Here is a 21,599-nt window from a genome sequence, read left to right on the forward strand (position 1 = left end):
ATAAAATTAATTAGGATCAAATGTATATGGATCAAATCTAAAGAAAAACCAAATTTAAGGTTGTTTTGAAAATTTAGAGAGTTGGGTGTGGAAATTAATAAGAAAAAAATATAAATAAATACAAATTGTCGTGCCAAATTTGAGGTTTGTTGACACACACATTGTCCAAGAATTGAAAGGATGTATAGACGATTCTAACCTCAATGTGGAATCCGGTATTTGGATGTCAAACAATGCTATACATGTTGCCTGAATAGCGTGAAAATGATCTGTATGTTGATACACACAGTGCACGTTGTCGCACCCGACATCGCGGCGGCCCTCAAATAATTCTAAATTATAAAAAAACAAATTTCGGGCATCTTGTTCTTTTAGGGGAAAAATGTTTTGTTTGAGGAGTCGTCACCTAGTATTATGGTCACTAGGAACCCTAACTGGTCAACAGAGATTCTATAGCTCGGGATTGGTTACGTAAAAAGGAAGATATTATCACCCCTTAAACGTTCTGCCTAAGGCAAATTGCATTGCTGTTTTTTTTCTTAAATTGCTAAATTTTATTGGTTTACGTTCTGATGATTTATCCACAATATCCCTGACTCTGGCGTCAGTAAATATTCAACTACGGATAATTCCAACTCTGGCGTTGGTAACTATTACGTAGCAATAAAATAAATTTAGATTAAGATTTTTTATTCCTGACTCTAACGCTAGTGAATAAACAAACAAACTAAATTCATTTTATTACGCATTCACATATTTTTTATTTCTTAGGTAGTAAAATAAAAAAACAAATAAACAAAAAAAACAATTAAATCAGTGTTTTTATTCCTGACTCTGGCGTCAGTGAATAAACCAATAAAATAAAATTTTATTTTTTATACATGCACATATATTTTTTTTATTTTTCTTGCTAAATAAAATAAAATATAACGAATAAAAATAATATAAATTTAAACCAGTATTTCATTCCCGACTCTGGCGTTGGTGAATAAACTAGTAAATTTATATTATTTTTATTCATGCATACACATATTTTTCTATTTTTCTATTTTTTTTATTTTTCTATTTTTTTGGGGCTGGGCCCAGCTCAGCCCACATGGGCTGGGCTAGACCCAGCCAGCCCAGCCCGGTCACTGGCCCAAGCCAGTGACCCGGCTGGGCCACACTAGGCACGCGTGATCTAAATCACGCGTGCATGGCCCTGTTATTGAATTAAACACGGACGGCGAAAATGAAAAAAGGCAAAGCAGGGGAAACAGAGCAGAAGACTTACCTGGTTCGTTTGCAGGGAATTTGCGCGTGATTGCTGAGGACGACGCTTCTGCCTTCGAATTTCTTCTTACTCCTTCTGCTTTTCACGTTGTATTCCTTTCCTGCGTCTCTGTTTCAGTTTATTTTTCTTCGTTTCTTTTGCTCTGTTTTTTTAGAACACCGTCTCTCTCTCTTTCGGCCGGTTTTATCTCTCGTTTTTCTTAAGTCAGAACTGGTGAGGGAAGCCTATTTCTGGTATGGGAGTTCTGGAGATGAACCTAAAAATTGTGTGCTTTGCTTGTGTTTCTCTTCTTTCGGTTTCTTTACTCTCTCCAGTTTGTTCCCTTTTTCTAGTTCTCTGTCCGATCTTCTCCGTCTAAGACGGAGACAATGGTGGTAAAAGCACGAGGTGCTGCTGGTTGATGGACCAAAATTTTCCCTGGTTCGGTTTCTCTCCGTCTCACTCCTCGGTTCTGTCTTTTTCTTTCTTAGTTTTTTTTTCCTTTTCGGTCGCTCCTGTTTTTTTTTTCTCCACCCTTTTTTTTTTCGCTCTCTCATCTTCTCTGGCTTTATAGCCAGAGAATGCCAAGCATTTGAAACGGCTTCCATCCTTTACTCCAGTAACGGCTCCTGAGGAGGAAGATGAAGAAGGCGATTAACAAATTCTAACAACGACGTCGTTTGTGTGATGGGAACAGCCACTTTCAATCTGGTCACTGAAGTTCTGAAATCGTGTAATCAAGTCCCTGGGTAAATTGTAATTGGATCCCTGTATGTATGCTCCTTTTACACATTGGTCCTTGGGTTTTAATTTCTTTTAAATTTGACAAGAATCAGCCCTATACTTTGATAATTGTTCAATTAAGTCCCTGATTTCATTAATTTAATTAAATCCAAGTTCAATTAAGTCTCAAAACTTATCAATTCTCCAATTAAACCCTTAATTGGATTAATTAAATTAATTCCAAGCTCAATTAAGTCTCAAAACTTATCAATTCTCCAATTAAACCCTTCATTGGATTAATTAAATTAATTCCAAGCTCAATTAAGTCTCAAAACTTATCAATTCTCCAATTAAAACCTTGATTGGATTAATTAGATCAATTCCAAAGTTTAATTAAACCTCAAAACTTCCAATCATGTTGCCCTTAACCCAAATTTTAATTCATTCTTCATTTATTTCATTTTACTTGCTTTTCATCATTATTATTTTTTCATCATCATTTTTTTTATATCCTTTTCATAAAATAATAATAAAAATAAAAATAAAATGGTCAAAAATTAGGTTATGACACACGTGTCAGCTATTTTTTTTAAATAATTGTGTTTATTTATTAAATTACTTAATTACCTCTCAGTAAACTTGAATATAAACAAAAAAAAAAACTATGATGACAATACAAAATAGCCTATGAACACCAATTTTATAGTTTTTTTATAAAAAAAAATATAATTAATCCTTTTTACTATATCATAAAAATAAAAAGACTAAGAAATGCATGTACACTAGTATAGTTATTTTTGCTTTTAAAGATATTAGGTCATTTTACTATACTAAAAAACGAAAAAAAAATTGATTTGTCCTCAATTAATATAATAATGATCAATAGACCCTAATAAAAAGATTATTTTACTCCAATAGCTTGTTCATTGTTTTTCTTTTGAAATGGTAAAAATATCATTATATTGTAGTAATCAATAATATTCTGAATTCGTGTGGACAATCCTTTGGTTTTTTATATATAATTATATGCAATTAAATCATTTATATATTTATCTATCTCTCTTTTTCACACACTCAACTTGTCATTTTATTGATTTTTCATCACCATTAAATTGTTTTTCGTGTATAAAATATACATTGATGAATAGATTTTCCAATTTTTTTATTATATAAAAATAAAATGAATTTAAAAAGAGTAATCTAACTTATGATTTTCAAAAATAGAGGGATTATCTTACAACATTTTAAAAAACACAGAGGATTTGAATGTGATTTATTACATTCTCAGAAACAAGATTTGTTTACGCCTCCAAGCCGATGGAAACCACAACTACGAAAGCCTCTGAATCAGTGAAAACCACCGGCCCATCCTCGTATGGGCTATGAGAATTGTGTTGGGCCTTCTGATTGAGATTTAAAATTTCCGAAGTAAAATGAATATGGGCTAAGTTAATAATACCAGGCCCAACATAAAAGTTAATTATTGTTACCACAAAGGGGGAAGATATTTGAGACAAGTGATTTGTGCCCTTTTCTTTTCTCAACGCGAGCGGACCCATGGGCGACCACAGGACTACAACCCTAGGACAAACCACCCCAGCCCCGGTACTATCCAGGGATAATCGTGTCTACTTTTTCGTGCACAGTGGAATTCCAACTTCAAAAAATATCATGAAATGATTATTTTATGTTTATATTTAGTTAATTAATTTAAAAAAATATTTTTTAAAAAATTAAATTTAATAAAAAAACGACAAGTAAAAAGATTATGGATAGCATGGGTCATTTTCAAAATCTGCAAAAAATCCTATAGAAAGAAATAAAAATTAATAATAAAACTCAATCTCTAATTAAATAAATGGTGAAAGGTGAAATTAAAAAAAACATGAGCTTAGAAAAAAAAAAAGCAATCTGGAATGAATTTCTTAAACCCATGTTAATCTTTTAAATTCAAATCCCGTGAAATCTTATACTTGGGTTCAATAAAAAAAACTCAATTCTCAATCAATTTAATGTTAAAAGATGAAATTAAAAATTAAAAAACTTGTGAAATTAAAATAATATCATTCAAAAGAATGTGGATCAAATTTAATAGAAAAACAAATGAAGGATGAAATCATAAAAAAATTAATTTAAAAAATTATCTCAAATAAAATAAATAATAATTAAAAGAATAGGAACCAAATATGATAAATTAAAAAATTAAAGAGGGATGCAATAAAAAAATTTTATTTAATAAATTATTTCAAATAAAATAAATAGAGATCAAATGAATATGGATCAAATCTGAAGAAAAAAAAATTTAGGGTTGTTTTGAAAATTTAAAGGGTTGGGTGTGGAAATTAAGAAGGAGAAAAAAAATATATAGATAAAAAAAAAATTGTTGTGCCAAACTAGAGGTTCATTGACAGACACATTATCCAAGAATTGAAGGGATGCAAAGACGATTATAACCCCACTGTGGAATCCTACATTTGGATGTCAAACAATGCTATACATGCTGCTTGAATAGCGTGGAAATGATCCATACGTTGATAAACACAGTGCACGTGTCAGTTATTTTTTAAAAAATAATTGTGTTTATTTATTAAATTACTTAATTACCCCTCAATAAACTTGAATAAAACCACGATGACAATACAAAAATAGCCCATGAACACCAATTTTATAGTTTTTTTATAAAAAAATATAATTTAATCCTTTTTACTATATCATAAAAATAAAAATACTAAGAAATGCATGTACACGAGTACAATTATTTTTGCTTTTAAAGATATTAGGTCATTTTACTATGCTAAAAATATCAAATAAATTGATTTGTCCTTAATTGATATAATAATGATCAATAGATCCTAATAAAAAGATTGTTTTACTCCAATAACTAGTTCATTGTTTTCTTTTGAAATGGTAAAAATATCATTATATTGTAGTAATCAATAATATTGTGAGTTCTTGTGGAGAATCTGCTTTGGTTTTTTTATATATAACTATATGCAATTAAATCATTTATATATTTATCTATCTCTCTTTTTCACACACTCAACTTGTCATTTTATTGATTTTTCATCACCATTAAATTGTTTTTCTTGTATAAAATATACATATATACGTTGATAAATAGATTTTTGAATTTTTTTATTATATAAAAATAAAATGAATTTAAAAAGAGTAATCTAACTTATGATTTTAAAAAATAGAGGGATTATCTTACAACATTTTAAAAAACACAGAGGCTAAATCATATTTTACTAAATGTGTGTAATAAGACTATATAAGAGTTTACAATTGTTGCACATAAAGTCGCCTTTATTTTTTTAATTTCAAAACAAAATACTATGATAAGTGACCAAGCTACGACAATCTCATGTCCCAACAAAATTCCATTTTTAAACTTTTTTTTTTATCATGGATATGATTTTTTTCATGAAAAAATATGAGCTTATAAAAAAAAACAAAGCAAATTAGAATGAATATCTTAAACTCAGGTTAATTTTTTAAATTCAAAACCCGTGAAATCTTATATTCGAATTCAATTAAGAAACTCAATTCTCAACCAATTTGATATTGAAAGATTAAATTAAAAATAAAAATAAAAAAACTTACGAAATTAAAATAACATCAATCAAAAGAATGTGGATAAAATTTAATAGGAAAACAAATGAAGGATGAAATCATAAAAAATAATCAATCAAAAAAATAAGAATCAAATATGATAAATTAAAAAATTAAAGAGGGATGCAATAAAAAAAATCAATTTAATAAATTATGATAAATAGAAATCAAATGAATATGGATTAAATTTAAATAAAAAACAAATTTAAAAAAAATAGAGGGTTGGGTGTGAAAATAATAATAATAATAATAAAAGATTATCATGCTAAACTGAAGATTCGTTGACTGTGTGTCCAGAAATGGAGGGGATGTGAAGACAATTCTAACCCCACCATTAAATCCTGCATTTGGATGTCAAACAATGCTACACATGAAAATAATAAGTGACCAAGCTACGACAATCTCATGTCCCAACAAAATTCAATTTTTTTTTAATTTTTTTTTATCATGGATATGATTTTTTTCATAAAGTCAAATAAAAAAAAATCTTTATTTTGTTTTTATCATCGGGCATGATCTTTCTGATAAAGCCAAAATATTAGAGAATTTTAAATCTTTTACAAAATACAAGTAAAATTACATAAATAAATAAACAATTAACACTTCGTTGATTTTATTTTTTCTTTTCTTTTAATTGGACATAAAAGGTATCCTAGCAATAAGATAGCTGGAACCTGGTTTGATTTATTTGGATCAAATTTTAAATTAAATTTTGTAAAAATTAATTTGTTGTCAGGTCATTTTACAAGTTAATTAAAATTTAATTTGTATTTAAAAATAAAAAACCACATCAATCATTTTAATACTTTTTAAATCTTAAAACAACAATAATTTAGATTAAATTAAATTAACTTCAGTTAACATTTCTAGATTTAATTCGAGTCAAAACGGAGTTTAATTACTTTGATAGTGAGACTTCATTTCTTGAATTAATCACTTTAAATATAGAATATTTTGAGGATATAAATTTGAATTTTAAATGAAATTTATTTTTTAAAAAATTGTATAAAAGCAAATACAAGAAGAGACCATTTAATTTTCTACAATAATTCATTTTAAAATTATTTTTAAAAAAATATTTTAAAAATAATTTTAACAACATAACAAGTATACTAAAATCGATGTGTGATTCACTGTGGCCATAGACTTGAACCACTATTCGCTACAATAATGGACTGATGTCTGTAGCCTTGGAAAAAATATTAGTTATTAGTTATTTGTTTGAGGGTATTTTAATATTTTTAATTTTTAAAAGAACAGAAAAACAATAAAGGGAGTACAAAAAACAGAAGTTTCGTGTGAGGGTATATAGGTATATTTTTAGTGTAAGTGCATAGTAAAATTACATATATACCTTTGAATCTAGAAAATTTACTTCATTTGGGATCAAGGATATTATGATCTTTTGCTTTAGATTTTTATTTTGTTAATTGTTTGTTTGATTGTGGACAATAGTGTAATTTAACATTTTAATAGGTTTTTTTTTTTGAAAAAGTTACATAACACGTATTGGCGCTTGGGAGCCGCCACGCACTTTAAGCGGCACGTGTGGCGGCTATCCATGGTGAAAAATAGCTTTTTGCCGTCTCATTTGATACCTAACTATCTCTTCTTCCATAATAAGTGGCACGTGTAAGTAAAAAATTGTCAGTTGTTGTTGGTGGGTTTATTTCCCCTCTTTATTTCTCTCTTTTACAGCAAAAAAAGCATTATGGTCCTCGTTCTTATTGGTATCTTAAATAAGTGATAAATTTTGAATTATTAAAATTAAGAATCATGATTTTTAAATGAATTATTAGAACTTAAAAATATTTTATTACAACACAAAGAAATGATTAAATATCACTATATATTACTAACTCAATTCATTTCTATTAATATCTCAAAAATAGAATTAAATATTATACTTAAACATAAAAATTACAATGAACTGTCAATCTAAACAAGAAGACTGTTTTTCTTTTTAGAAAAGAATACGGCAAGACACAAGTGGAAAATGGGAACGCATTTTTTTCCTCCTCTCTTTCTCCGACCACTGCATTTCTCATGTGGCGATTAGAAGATTATCAATGTGCTCATTTACTGGTTTTTGTTGTAGCAATCCATGGCGATTTCAAGCCCTCTGCTGCCGACTCAACAGTTACACTTGGGATCGTAATTACTTCACGATCCATCTACGATGGAGTGAGAGTGTTGATGCTGACGGGTTTCTCTTTCTCCATTTTTTCTTCCTTAAGAAAATTGAAGATGTTGACAGTTCTCAGAATATGTTATCTTTCTGGTCATGTGTTTGGTAGTGACGACACAAGTCCTCACGTGAATTGTGTACGGATATTTTATTTTATTTTATTTTATTTCATATTGTCTATTTCACACGTACAGCCATATACAGCTGGTCTCTCTTGGAGCTTTGTCAATGTCATGGATGATGCAATTCTCGACCTTTTACAGTATTACTTCGTCGATAATCCATCGCATTTCATTGGAAATCTTTATGCAATCAAGCTCAGAATTGGGTTTCTTCTTTTTTAATTCTAGTAACTCAATCAAGTAGGAGAAGCTTGATTATCTATAAAAACAGTATTAATTTGGAGGGGTTTAATTGTTTTTTTTTTTTTATGATAAAGTTAATATAGTTATAAAATATATATTAAATGATTTAGGGTAATAAATAACTTTAAAAAAAATTCTAAAATTTATATATTTTTATTTTAAAATATAAAAAAGTTGATATTTTATCTAAATAATTTATAGGGTATTTATAGCTTCTGAATATTGTTATTTTTAAAGAAGAGAATGATTGAGAACGTTGATATTTTACTTCACTGGAACTTGTTTTTGGCCATGTTCCCGCACTGGCTTATTATTTTAGCCATTTTATTTGGCATGCATCTAAAGATTCCAAATCATTTCTGAAATTGTTGGCATGGTCTCGTGGTAGCAATGTAGGAAAAGACGAATATCATGTTTTGTTTCATGTTCACAAAAGAGATACAAGAGTGAATGAAAAAAACTGACAAACTGATTAAATTAAAAAAACTAAAAATATAATTAAAAAAATCAAATTATAAAAAAAACTAATTAAACTGATTATAATATTTTTAAAAAATTCAGTTTGGTATGGTTTCGTAAACCTGAAATAAAAAAAACCGAACTAAACCTATTTAGTTAAGAAATAAAACAAACTGAATTGAATCAAAAAAGCCTATTAGAAAATAAAAAAAATATTCCAAAAAAAATATAATTTTCAATTTTAAACATAAAATAACCAAATCGAACTGAAACTGAACTAAACTGAAATCGGTCGGTTGAGTTTCGTTTTCCAACTTAAAATAATTGAACCGAGAACCAGTTTCGATTCGGTTTTATTTTTTTTATAAAATTTTGGTTTAGTTGTTTTTATAGATAAAAACTGAACCGAACCGAACCGAAAATAATTACCCTTAAAAAACATATTGTCTAGCTTGTATGTAGCAAATTATGGTGCGCAAGAATGTGTATATGTATGAATGAACAATAGTGTTATTTTGCCCGAGATACTTATTGATAAAACCAATTTAGCATTAAGGCAATGGTAGCACATCATTCTCACAATATGTATATATATGCGTAAAAACTTGTAAAGTCGATTGGGCGCAGCTTAATTCCCTCACGATTGAGAGTTGACACTAACCATAGATGATGGTTTAGTGGTAAAAATTTAAAATTAGAAGATTTATTTTTTTTATAGTTTCAGATTCGAGTTCTGTGGTTGTTCATATGATGGCTACGGAAAGATTATATGGCCATTAACTTCAGAGTTCGTGGGATTAGTTGAGATACGTGTAAGTTAGTCCGGATACTCATATTAAATTATAAATTATAGAGAGCTGAGACTGGATTTTGGTTGACTTTTTGGGCTAAAATGAATGAGAATTTGTCTTGAGACTGCTTGGATAGCATGAGAAAGAAGATTTTCACCATGTAGAGAAGTTGGAAGGATATTGAATGTTCGTAAAAACTTCTCTTTACTTCAGAACAGCGGCTATCAAAATTTAATCCGAACTTGATAGAATTTAATTCAAATTTAATAGATATTAACCCAACTTGAATAAATAAATATATTTTAGACAAATCTGCCCAAATTAGACATAAAATATATATTTATATTATATAAATATATATACTGTGGGCTACCATGGAGCTAGTGAGACAGACAGGTCATTTTTATATGGGCAGACGTGAATGATTCTCGAAAAGGAATTGGATTCCATTTACTTACAGATGCATGCTCCTAAGCCCACACTCTGTGCTTGGTCTTATCCTCTCGATAATGCCAAAATCAGAATGCATTACATCTGTTAAATATGGCTTTAACTTTCAGGTTTTAGAGCTGTTTTTTTAAACCTCGATTCAAGTTTTATAAATTTCGTACCTATCAAAAATTTATATAATTATTAATTTTAAAATTTATAAAATTAATTAAGATATATATAAATTGCTTTGAATATTTATATTAATAAAAAAAATATATCAAATAGAGAAAAAAAATGTATTTTCCACCTGGTGAGTTTTATAGAAATCAATTCAGATAAGGAAATGTCGTCCATGGGAATCTTTTTTATTTTTTTCAAAATCGATTTAAAAACAGTTTGAGAATACAGTGTAAATCATGTTTTTAAAAATTTTATTTTTTTATTAAAATTTAATATAATTTGTATGTTTTGAATCGTTTTGATGTGCTGATATCAAAAATAATTTTTAAAAAATAAAAAAAATATTATTGACATATATTTCAGTACGAAAAATTATTTAAAAAATAATCATTACTACACCAGCAAATATAATAATAGAAAAAATTACAGTTTTTTTTTGCCCTCTTACACGGTCCCTGTGTTTTTGTTAAATTAGAAATGATACATTACTGACATGAAAATCTTGAATGATAAATTTAGAGTTTTTTCTTTTTTTTAAAAAAATCAAGCTGAAAAAAATAGGATATTAATATAAAATAGAATTAATATTTTCTCTAATTAAAAAAATATATCTCTTTTATATTATAAATATCCTAGGTACCATGAAATCTCCCAGCAAACTATACATTAAAAATACATTATCTTATGTTGATTAATCTCTTGAGTCATGGGTGATGTCCTTTCCTTCTTTTTTTTTAAAAAAAACACAATTATGTACCTTTTGTTCTCTGGGATTTGAACCCATTTTCACTTTTGCTAGCTGGTCTTGTACGGGGTTCTGTGAACGCGTGTCAAGGGAGGTCAATTCAGTCAAAGAGATAGAATGGTTCTTCCAGCGTGTCAGCGTGTGATCTTCATCAGTGTCACTGATGACGTGGCCTGTCGAAGCCTTTTTCGCTGGCCTAATTAATTAACACGGCTAGCTAACATATAATATAAATGGTCACGCACTTGTCACGTGGTCGTTGGAACACGTTTGGGCCCCGCCGGTCTTTCTTCCCGTGTTCGACTTAAGACCCACTCTCGTATCTTCCTCGCGTGAATTCTACTCGAGAAGAGTCAACCAAAACACTTGTAGTTTTGTACTCGAAGATTAGCCCGCAGTGTCGGTTGTATTAAACTCTTTTTTTACGTAAAAGAAATCTATACGTTATTAATTTTTTTTAGTAGAAAAAAAAATATAGAAATTAATATAGTATAACTTAATATTTTTGATTGGTTAAAAAATAATCCAGATAAATGATAAAAATATAGTTTGATTTAAAATAAATGGTTAAGGTAAGATATTTTTATAAACATCGAGACGACAATATATTAGGTCGATTTGAGTTAACTCATTTTAACTTACCTATCTGTATACTGATTCATGAGACCATGATAACATCATAAAAAATAAATCAAAATAAATTATAAAGTTTAATTTCTAATAAACTAAATGTTGAATGATATAATTGAAAAAAAATTCAATTAAACAAAGAATAAAAAAAATGACCTGAGTCAACTAGCAAGCCTACGACCTAAGTCAACTAGCAAACCTACGACCTGAGTCATGAAACTAAGATAACTCAATATAAAAAAAATTAAAATAAATTACGAAACCCAATTCCTAATCAACTTAATATTGAAAGATAAAATAAAATAAAAACTGGTTAAAAAAAGACACAATATACTAGGGTTAACCCAAGTTTTCAATCAACCCATAAACCTAACATTGAAAGATAAAATTAAAAAGAAATAATAAAAAAACAAGTTAAAAAAATAGACAATACACTATTCTAGTAAATAGTATTTTATGAGAAAGGGTATAGTAACTTCCGCTTTTCTTTTAGTTTTTTTTAATTGATTTGATATTTTTTTATATAAAAACTACTGGAGACTCTACCTAATAATTGAGTAAATTTCTATTCTATAATTCAACATTATTGAATTTAAAAATTGAATCATTATGTTGGAAATTATATCTTGTTTTCTTCTTGCACCTAACTTATATTTTCATAATATTAATTTAAAATTCTTATTTTATTTCTAATACCACTTGTTACTACTAATTATTTTCTTAAACTCATACCAACCACACTATCGTCTTTTAGTAAATTTTATATCCTTATCATTCATTTCTCTCTTAAAATGATCGCCTCACATGAACACGACTTGAAATAATGTGTCTAACTAGCCTATTTATTATCTAATTTTGAGATTCAACGATCATGATTGTCAACGCCAACTCTCTTTTTTCTTGGATATGCATAGCAAGCAAGTCAAAGACAAATGGTGCCCAATTAGTCTTCACTAAAAGTCATAAGAATGACTCATATGTTTTTTTTATTCTTTATTATTATATAAGTTTCATACTTCCTAACATGGTGATGTAATTATCCGATTTTAATATCATCCCATCTAAAAACAATACATACACAATAAAAGTCAAGATCTTGATTCAATAAATTGTTAAAATATGTATAAACAAAGAAAAACATAAATATTTATTATATTGTCTTTATTTTCAGCAATCCACACGACTAATTTTGAACACTCATAAATGCTTCTATGTATTTTTTATAGGGTTTAGCAAAAAAACTGAAAAACCAAGAAAACCGGAAAAAAATAATTAAAATAACCGAACCGTGAAAAAAATCAATCAAACAGATTAAACTTTTGAAAAAACCGACCGGTTTAGTTCGGTTTTATAAGCCTAAAATTAAAAAAACCAAACCGAACTCAAACCGAAAAAAACTAGAAAAAACCAAGCCAAACTGGTTTTTGTCCTAAAAAACCAAACCGAACCGAAACTGGTTGGTTTGAACCGGTTTTAGTTGTTTTTTTTTTAATTTCAATTCAATTATTTTTTTTTAATAAAAACCAAACCAAACCAAGAATAACTACCTCTAATTTTTTTTTGAATGGAGTCTCCTATAATCCAGACTCACCATTCTACTACTACTGGTGCTAAAAAAAGACTCTATAACAATAGTAGATTCAAGTATAGCCAATAAATCTCTAGTAATGAATTGAAAGATTGGATTTTTGCTAGCTTGAACCTTCCACCATGACAAGATATCAAAGTCATTCCTTATTTGCCGAACCTTCCTATTAAAATAATGATTCAATTCAGTCATAAGCATAGTTTTAAAATCTAGCTAGACTGGTTGACTCGGGACTGGAATCAGGTCGGGTTTATAAAAAAATAAAAGTAGTTAAAAACCCGGCAGATCCAATAAGACCCGATTAAAAACCTGGTTGAAACCCGTTGGCTATTTTTTATTTTTTAGTCGTTTTGATTTATAAAAAATGAGGCTGACAAGGGTAATCGGGTCAAAATCTGGTAATTCTGTCAAAGCTCGTGACCCGAGTCTTGAGCCGGGTTGTATTTAAAAACACTGATCATAAAATATAAAGTTTTTGTTCTTTAAATTTATATCACATAGCTAACAAGTTCAGCCAATGAACTAATAAAGGCAACATTTAATTGATTAGACATAGATAAATCTAAAGTGCTTCACATGCTCACTTTTGTATATTTTATGAAGATAAAATTTAATAAAAAAGTTAGTTTTCTCGAACATTTCCTTTTTTTTGTTCTTTGAAGCTATCCAAAAAAGTACATTATCTCTAATTTTTTTAATCCCACTATTAATTACTTCTAACCTATCTATAGCTAACAAATTTAAAATATACGACGTATGAATCAAATCATCATTTTATATCAAAGAAATAACTTGTAATTTATCCTTGAACTAATTGTATTAAAAAATTATTTATTATTCAATTTTCTTATTGCAATAGTCGACGAGTAATTAGTATTGACATTTTAATCAATAAAAAATCAATAAAAACTTTCAATTAAACTCATAAAATTGTCATTTAATAGCCAATAATCTCAAAAGCTATTCACAGATAATTAATACAAAGAAACTGAATAATTAGGGGCTAAATATATAGTCTTAGTTTATGAATTTCTCCTTAATTACCAAGGATAAATTAACTAACGTGGGCCTTAATCCATTTTCATAATGTACACCAAATTAGGAAGACTGGTAAGTACTTCATACCATTGATGTTAATGACTCAGAAATAACGCATAATTAATTGTTTGATTACAAAAACAGCACATACATCTTTACATTCAAATGAAAAGGCAGACATAATTATTGAACCCTAATTAAATCTTAATTATGCATGCTATATATCATGTATATGAACTAAATTATCAAACTCCAAATCTTTTCTACATAAATTAATTAAATAATACCCTTTAAATAAAATTATAGACAAGTTAAAAAAATACTTCAAGGCTTGGCAAGAAGTAACATTAGTTATCTTTATCAACTATCCTATCCTATAATGCGACTCAATCTTTTTTATTTATAGTGTTTTACAAATTATATTTTACCTAAATAAATATTAAATTAATTATTTTTAAATTTTTTTATGATAATGATATAAAAAATATCTAAAAATATCATTTGAATATTTTTTTAATTAAAAAATATTTTTACAAAAATATCAATTATGTGTCAAATAACTTGTTGGGTAGGCTAAAACAATGATTCCCACGTTTTCAGTCATCGCGTGGGTGGGTCAGCGCAGTCAAGAAGGCAGAGGTCATGTAATAAAAAACAAAGAATGTTCTACGTAGGTGTAACGAATGGTCGGCGAGATTAACCTTCAAATTGTAAACCTATTAGCACCACTTGGTGCCGTTAAATTCCGTATAAAACCCTCCCCTCCCCCCTCCCCCCTCCCCTCCCCTCTATATATAGGACTGAAGATTGGCTTCTTGTTCTTTGGAACTCCTGTAAAAAACCAAACCAAACCTGAAAACCCATCAAAGAAAACTACAAAGAAAACAAAGTCAAATAGAAAATCAGACAAAAATCAAACACAAATTCTTTGATTCTTTTCTTTCCCAGAAAGTTAGTTTCTTTATTGTTTCATTTCTTCGAAGCAGTTTTGTTTTCGAGTATTATACTGGTTTTTCAAGATTGGAACTTCGAAGATTTTTGGGTTTGTTTTCCCGGTAAGTTAACCTCTCTCTCTCTCTCTCTCTCTCTCTCTCTCTCTCTCTTTTATATATTTGATTCTGTTTTATGTCTTTTCTGTTTCGTTTTTGTGTGATAAGTGAAGGGTTTTCTTTGAAGCCTTGTAGTGTTGTTTATTCAATAGTTGCTTATAGCTTGGAATCTGTTTCTTTGAATGATCTACGATTGTTTAAATAATTTGTTAATTTTACTTGATGCTCTTTTCTATTTTTTTTTGGTCCAATAAGGAGTCACAGAGGTTAATTTACTGTTCAGTTCTTTGTTTTTTCTTTTTTTAGCAAATTATAGTTTCTCTTGCCTTTCTTAGAGAAGAATTCTTACTTCTTTTTTGTTGAATTAGTTCCTTATTTTTATTACATGTTTAGATTTAGATTGATTGAGTTGATACAAAGCAGATTTTAGAAGCAGATTTTAGAAGCAAATTTATAGTTCCTGGTGCGTATTTGGTAACTGAAAATTTAATATATTGTAGTTTTTGTGGATTTATGAAGTCTTTGGTTTGGTAATTTGAAAAGTATTTCACTTTCCAATATGGTCTTGACGATGGCAAAGAAATTGGTGACAACCCTGTATTTGGTTACTGATTGATTCTGCAAGAGTACAGAGTTCAGCAAGAAAGTTTGAATGTTCTTCCTACATGTAGGAAATAAGGGACTGGAAGTCGATAGAAATGCCTGAGTTAGATTATGGATGTTGATAATGAAATCCTTTTGTTTTATTGCCTTTTGCTTCAATATTGATTGTGTCTGGATTTTCCTTGAAGATTTTTGTCATGATCTGTCTGAAGTTTTCTTGTACCTTACTTTAGAGTTTTGATTAATATGGAGTTGTCTTGTAACTGAAATAAGACTGACTTGGATGTTCATTTTTGTTCCTTTTGTTTTTGCCAGGCTGATACATATTTGTTTTACCTAAGATAAACAAGTTTGGGTTCTAAGAAGAGGGTTGTAAAGCTGCCTTTAATTGTTTACAACAGAGCCTAGCCAATCACTTTCTGTCTTGCTAGTAGAACAACTGATGCTAAACGTGTAGGTATGGAATCGCACCAGTATTTTGGATACGGTGTCACTGGTGCGGGCCTATCCTACTCATCTTCTTATCCGCCTGTTCCTTCTATACCTAATAGGTTGTTTGGCTCATTGAAATTTGATATAGGAAATTTACCCAGCTCACCCTTCTATACTCAATTTGATTGTGATACATACACCGCTACATTAAGTGACAGTCAGGAGTGCTACAGCTCCACAGATAATCTCTCAGGTGTTAGTCCTTCTCGTAACTCTTCACTTGAATCCAACAGTAATTTTAATAGGCCAAGCCCTTCTGTGGACTGTAGACTAGAAAGTCTACAGCTCTTTTCTGGTGGCACTTCGTCGTTGCAAGATGCAAGTTCTAGCCAGAACATAAAACACGCGTTGCAGGAATTGGAGACTGCTCTTATGGGGCCAGATGATGATGAAGATCTGAACACGTCAAATGCTTCTCTGGGGGAAAGTAGCAGGCCACAGACATCAGATCAGAAACCTAGGGCCTGGCGCCAGGGTTCTCATGTTATCCAGAATCAGACATCTTTTGTTTCAAGGCAGAGGCAGTTGGGTGAAGGTGCTCATGTCGAGAAACGCCAAAAGTCAATGGAAGAAGTACCTTTGCATGGTATTCCACCTGGGGATCTGAAGCAGCTGTTGATTGCATGCGCTAAAGCTCTTGCCGAAAACAACGTGAGTGCTTTTGATAATTTGACTGAGAAGGCCAGAAGTGTGGTGTCAATCAGTGGAGAACCAATCCAGCGTCTTGGTGCATACTTGATAGAGGGATTGGTAGCAAGGAAGGAGTCATCAGGCGCTAATATTTATCGTACCCTTAAGTGCAGGGAGCCTGAAGGCAAGGACTTGCTGTCTTACATGCACATCTTGTACGAAATCTGTCCATACCTGAAGTTTGGTTACATGGCAGCCAATGGAGCCATTGCTGAAGCATGCAGAAATGAGGACCGCATCCATATAATAGACTTCCAAATTGCTCAGGGAACACAGTGGATGACTCTCCTTCAAGCTCTTGCAGCCAGACCAAGTGGTGCTCCACATGTGCGTATTACAGGTATTGATGATCCTGTTTCTAAATATGCCCGTGGGGATGGATTAGAGGCAGTTGCGAGACGGTTGAGTGCAATTTCTGAGAAATTTAATATCCCTGTAGAGTTTCATGGGGTACCAGTTTTTGCTCCAGACGTGACAAAGGAAATGCTTGACGTTAGGCCTGGAGAGGCTCTAGCTGTAAACTTTCCCTTGCAGCTCCACCACACCCCTGATGAAAGTGTTGATGTGAACAACCCAAGAGATGGGCTGCTTCGTATGATCAAATCATTCAATCCCAAGGTAGTCACTTTGGTGGAGCAAGAATCAAATACAAACACAACCCCTTTCGTCACTCGGTTTGTAGAAACTCTAAACTATTACTTGGCAATGTTTGAATCCATTGATGTGACGCTGCCAAGGGATCGAAAGGAGCGTATTAGTGTGGAGCAGCATTGTCTAGCCAGGGATATGGTAAATGTCATTGCTTGTGAGGGGAAGGAGAGGGTGGAGCGCCACGAGCTCTTTCGCAAGTGGAAGTCTAGATTCATGATGGCAGGTTTCCAGCAATACCCTTTGAGCACATATGTGAACTCTGTGATAAAGACCTTGCTGAGGACTTACTCAGAGCACTATACATTGGTGGAAAAGGATGGAGCTATGCTGTTGGGATGGAAAGATAGGAATTTGATCTCTGCTTCTGCCTGGCATTGATAGCGGAGGCGATGAAGGTTGGATGTACTATATAGTTGTATTACATGTACTTTTCATAGGTGGGAATGGTGCGTGCCCCTTTCTAGGAGAGTGTTTAAACTGTAAGGTCATCAGCAGAAAGGTTTTTGTAATATTTGTATGTCATAGTCAATGTAATTCTATTGCATACTTAAATTTAATAACATTCTCTTTCTATATAGAGCTGACACTATACCCAATGTTCTTGTTGAGGATGCGGCCTGTTTCCCTCTTTTTGTTAACAACTGTGATTCATGCATCTTTCTGTAATTCATCAGGTTACAGAGGGTGAAATCTTTGTCCAACCCCTTTTTCACTTGATGCTGAATGAATTTTTCACATTGCCTTCCATTTTCTAACCATCTCTATCTTAGTGCTCTCAGTCTCAGGCAATACTTCACAAATCTGAGGTGAAATGGACATTAATCTGGTGATTTTGTTTGTATACAGGCTGGTCAATCTCAGTTTTATATCTGGCAACTTGTTATCATTATATCTTCATGATGCGAAAACAACCAAGAAGAAATACATCTCATGATCACAAGGGATTGGGCGTAGTGCATCTAACCTATTACTTTCAATTTTGGTCGACTAAATCCCTTTCTCAATGGACCTGTCATGTTAGCCATTTTCTGGCAGTTTACAAGCCCCACATAATCAAGTAATTTACTATTAATAATAATTGATTTGAACATAGCTAGTCTCTGACCTAGAAGTTATCTTCATGTTTGAGCCGAGTGCGTATTGCAAACCTGTCAGATACATTGGTAAGAAGCTCAAGTTCTTCATCTGGGCCAACATGTTGAGTCTTTGTTTTTCCTCATGCATGGTTCTATATTTTTACTATGTCCCTTCTGGTGGATTATTATAGAGACTAGATTCATGCACCGGAATGTTATTGTATGATTGATTGGTACATTGGATCACTGTAATGAACCCTTATAATATGATTAGGTCGGACGAGACCGATAAGTTAGATTCATTTAATTATCTTTCATCGGATAGGATTTGTTAATTCTTTTGTTTTCTGTGATGCCTCTAAGTTCCTTCTGATACAATCCCGGTAAAATATTGAAATCTGATAGATCCATGACAAAACTAAGCAGTAATATTAATTTTGGGTCGAGTTCAGGTTCTGGATAGGCTCTACTTAGTCATATTGGATACCTGAGTCCCCAGCTCTAGCCGGCCCACTAGCATTAGATAATCCGGTCTTCGTCTGGTTTGGTTAACCCGATTCTTTTTCTCTAGCATTCTCATTATTTTTACGGTACACCATGTGTATATCTTCATAAATATCTCTATAAATATATAGAATATTAATAAGATATTTATATAAAATATATTAAAATTTAGATGTTTTTTAAGATATTTAAACAAAATATAAATGAGAGCTTATTACTCCAGACTTCATGTCCCTGGACAACAATAAACTCAATATAAATCTAACACAATACAAAGCTTTTTTTAAGAAAACACTTGAAATGTAAAAGAAAAAAAACAAAAGGACTACACACTCAAACACTGCGATTAATGTGATCACTTCGATGACATATAGATTGAGATGGCAGACAGCCAGACACGCCTCTACCCTTTTTGTTATGTTATCAAGATTCAAGAATTAGCGTAAATTAACTATTTAGATGGTGACTCAGTGGTAAAAACTTGAAATTAAAAGATTTATTTCTTCTGTAATTTCAATTTCGAACTCTGTGGTTGCTCATATGATGGTTACTGGAGGTTTATATGGTCGTTAATTTCAGGACCTGTGGAATTAGTTGAAATACATGCAAACTGACCCGAATATCCATATTAAACTTAAAATAAAAAAAAAGGGTAAATTGGATGGAAGTTGGACTAAAGGAAATTTTAAAATCTTTCACTGAACAAAGGGGCCCAGGAAAAGAGTAGGAGGGCCACAATAAAAAATATCAAGAAAAAAAGGACTAAAGAAAGAATATTGCAGATGACATATTATGAGCATGATCATCAAAACAATGGCTTAAAAAACTTGGAAAACGAAGAGCAGTACTACAGAGATCATTCCTACGATCATTACTGTCATCTGCAGTTTCAGTTTCGTAAGATCTCTTTTATTAACAGTTTCAAATTATTATTATTATTATTATTAACAAAAACTAAAAAAAAAAAAGAGTTGAATTCATTGTTTTCCGCTTCATAAATCACTGTTTACTTAACAATATTTTATTTATTTTATTTTTTAATATTAAATTTAATGGAATTGAATTTCATAATTTATTTTATTTTATTTTTTATGGGGTAAGTGCGGTGAGTTAACCTGGATTAACTTCATGTTGTTTTAGGTATTTTTTTAATTAAGTTTTTTCTTTAATTTTATTTTTCAACATTGGATTGAATAAAGATTGGATTTCATAATTTATTTCAATTTGTTTCTATAAGATTATCCCGGTTCATAACTCGTGTTGCAAGTTTAGCCGGGTTAAATAAAGTTGATTTTGGTCATTTTTTATGTTTATTTTTTAATTAAATTTCTTTCAATTTCATCTTTCAATATTATGTTAATTGAGAATTGAGTTTCATAATTTGTTTAATTTTTTGTTTGTGGAGTTATCAAGGTCTTGTGATCCGGGTCTTGAATTTGATAATTTAACCTAATTTGACATAGATCGATCCAATATACTGTAATTTTAATATTTTTTTTAAATATCATCTTAAATTTTTTTTAGTAAAATTATATTTTTACTAGTTATATGGGTTTTTTTTTGAACTAATTAAGTAGATTAAATCATATTATATCAACCTCCACACAGTTTAATTTTTTTTAACCAAAAATACACTAATAATATTAAGTGCTGGTAGGAATAAAATTGTTGAATGCACAATGCTGTTAATAGGAAAAGAATCGTAAAATTTTAATGAATATTTTAATAAAAAAAATATATATTTTTATTAATATAGGTGTTTGAGTCAACTTATACATATTTTAACTAATTTTATAAATTTTAAAATTAACAATAATATAATTTTTTAATGATTATTATATATATATTGAGTTGTTGAATAATTTAAATGATTTTACCTTATAAATACACGTAAACTTCATTCTTAAAAACCAAGGACCAATATATAAATTTTCTTTTATAATTAAGCAGTCACTCAATTAATTAAACCTGTTTTACATTAAAAATAAAATCATACCTTTTAAAAGTGCATGGAATAAAATGTAATGTTATTCAAAACCTAAAGGTGCTCCTGCCCTCCCCTGTTCTTAATTCAAGGATTAGACAGATGTTTGGATTGTTTTTTTCTTCCTCTCTATTGAAAGAAATTAAAAGGCATGGAGAACTACTGTGGCCATTTTAATATTTTTTTTTATTATAATTTACTGTGAATGTGAATTGAAGTAGTATTTTGTTATTTTATTTTAATTAAAAAACTTCTTTTCTCTTCGAATTGATCCATATTTTATGACTAAAATGGTGGCCAATTGCTCCTGTTTTGTTAAGGAAAAATAAAATTAAAAGAAATAAGAACATATGGGGAAATTGGGTGGCTCTTTTAAAATCAGCATGAACTCAATTCAGGGTAATGATAATCAGTCGGGGGAAAATCACAATTTAGGAACCAATCGAACTCAATTCAAGGTAAATGAGATGACCTTCAATCTCTTTCCTGTTTAAGGTTGACCTGACCTTCAACAAACACCATGTTCATATTTTTCACTTCATCACAT

At 30.2% G+C, this 21,599-nt stretch overlaps 1 protein-coding gene across 2 annotated transcripts; it reads left to right on the plus strand.

Annotated features, from left to right (window-relative positions):
- Nucleotides 1-14,787: 14,787 nt before the first annotated feature.
- LOC133671287 (scarecrow-like protein 21) lies at nucleotides 14,788-18,063 on the plus strand. 2 transcript variants are annotated; one of them, XM_062092017.1, is made up of 2 exons: nucleotides 14,788-15,058; nucleotides 15,971-18,063. In XM_062092017.1, exon 2 carries the CDS (start codon nucleotides 16,115-16,117, stop codon nucleotides 17,864-17,866), a length of 1,752 nt encoding a protein of 583 aa, XP_061948001.1. In that variant the 5' UTR covers nucleotides 14,788-15,058; nucleotides 15,971-16,114; the 3' UTR covers nucleotides 17,867-18,063. The 2 variants fall into 2 exon arrangements, with proteins under 2 accessions (XP_061948001.1, XP_061948007.1); XM_062092023.1 differs by having other exon boundaries at nucleotides 14,788-15,045.
- The last annotated feature ends 3,536 nt before the right edge of the window (nucleotides 18,064-21,599 follow it).

This window comes from Populus nigra, chromosome 1 (genome assembly GCF_951802175.1).
Source record: "Populus nigra chromosome 1, ddPopNigr1.1, whole genome shotgun sequence".
Lineage (NCBI taxonomy): Eukaryota > Viridiplantae > Streptophyta > Magnoliopsida > Malpighiales > Salicaceae > Populus > Populus nigra.

Coding starts and splice junctions, on each gene's coding strand:
- LOC133671287 (XM_062092017.1), top strand. CDS start 16,115: ATGGAATCGCACCAGTATTTTGGATACGGTGTCACTGGTGCGGGCCTA.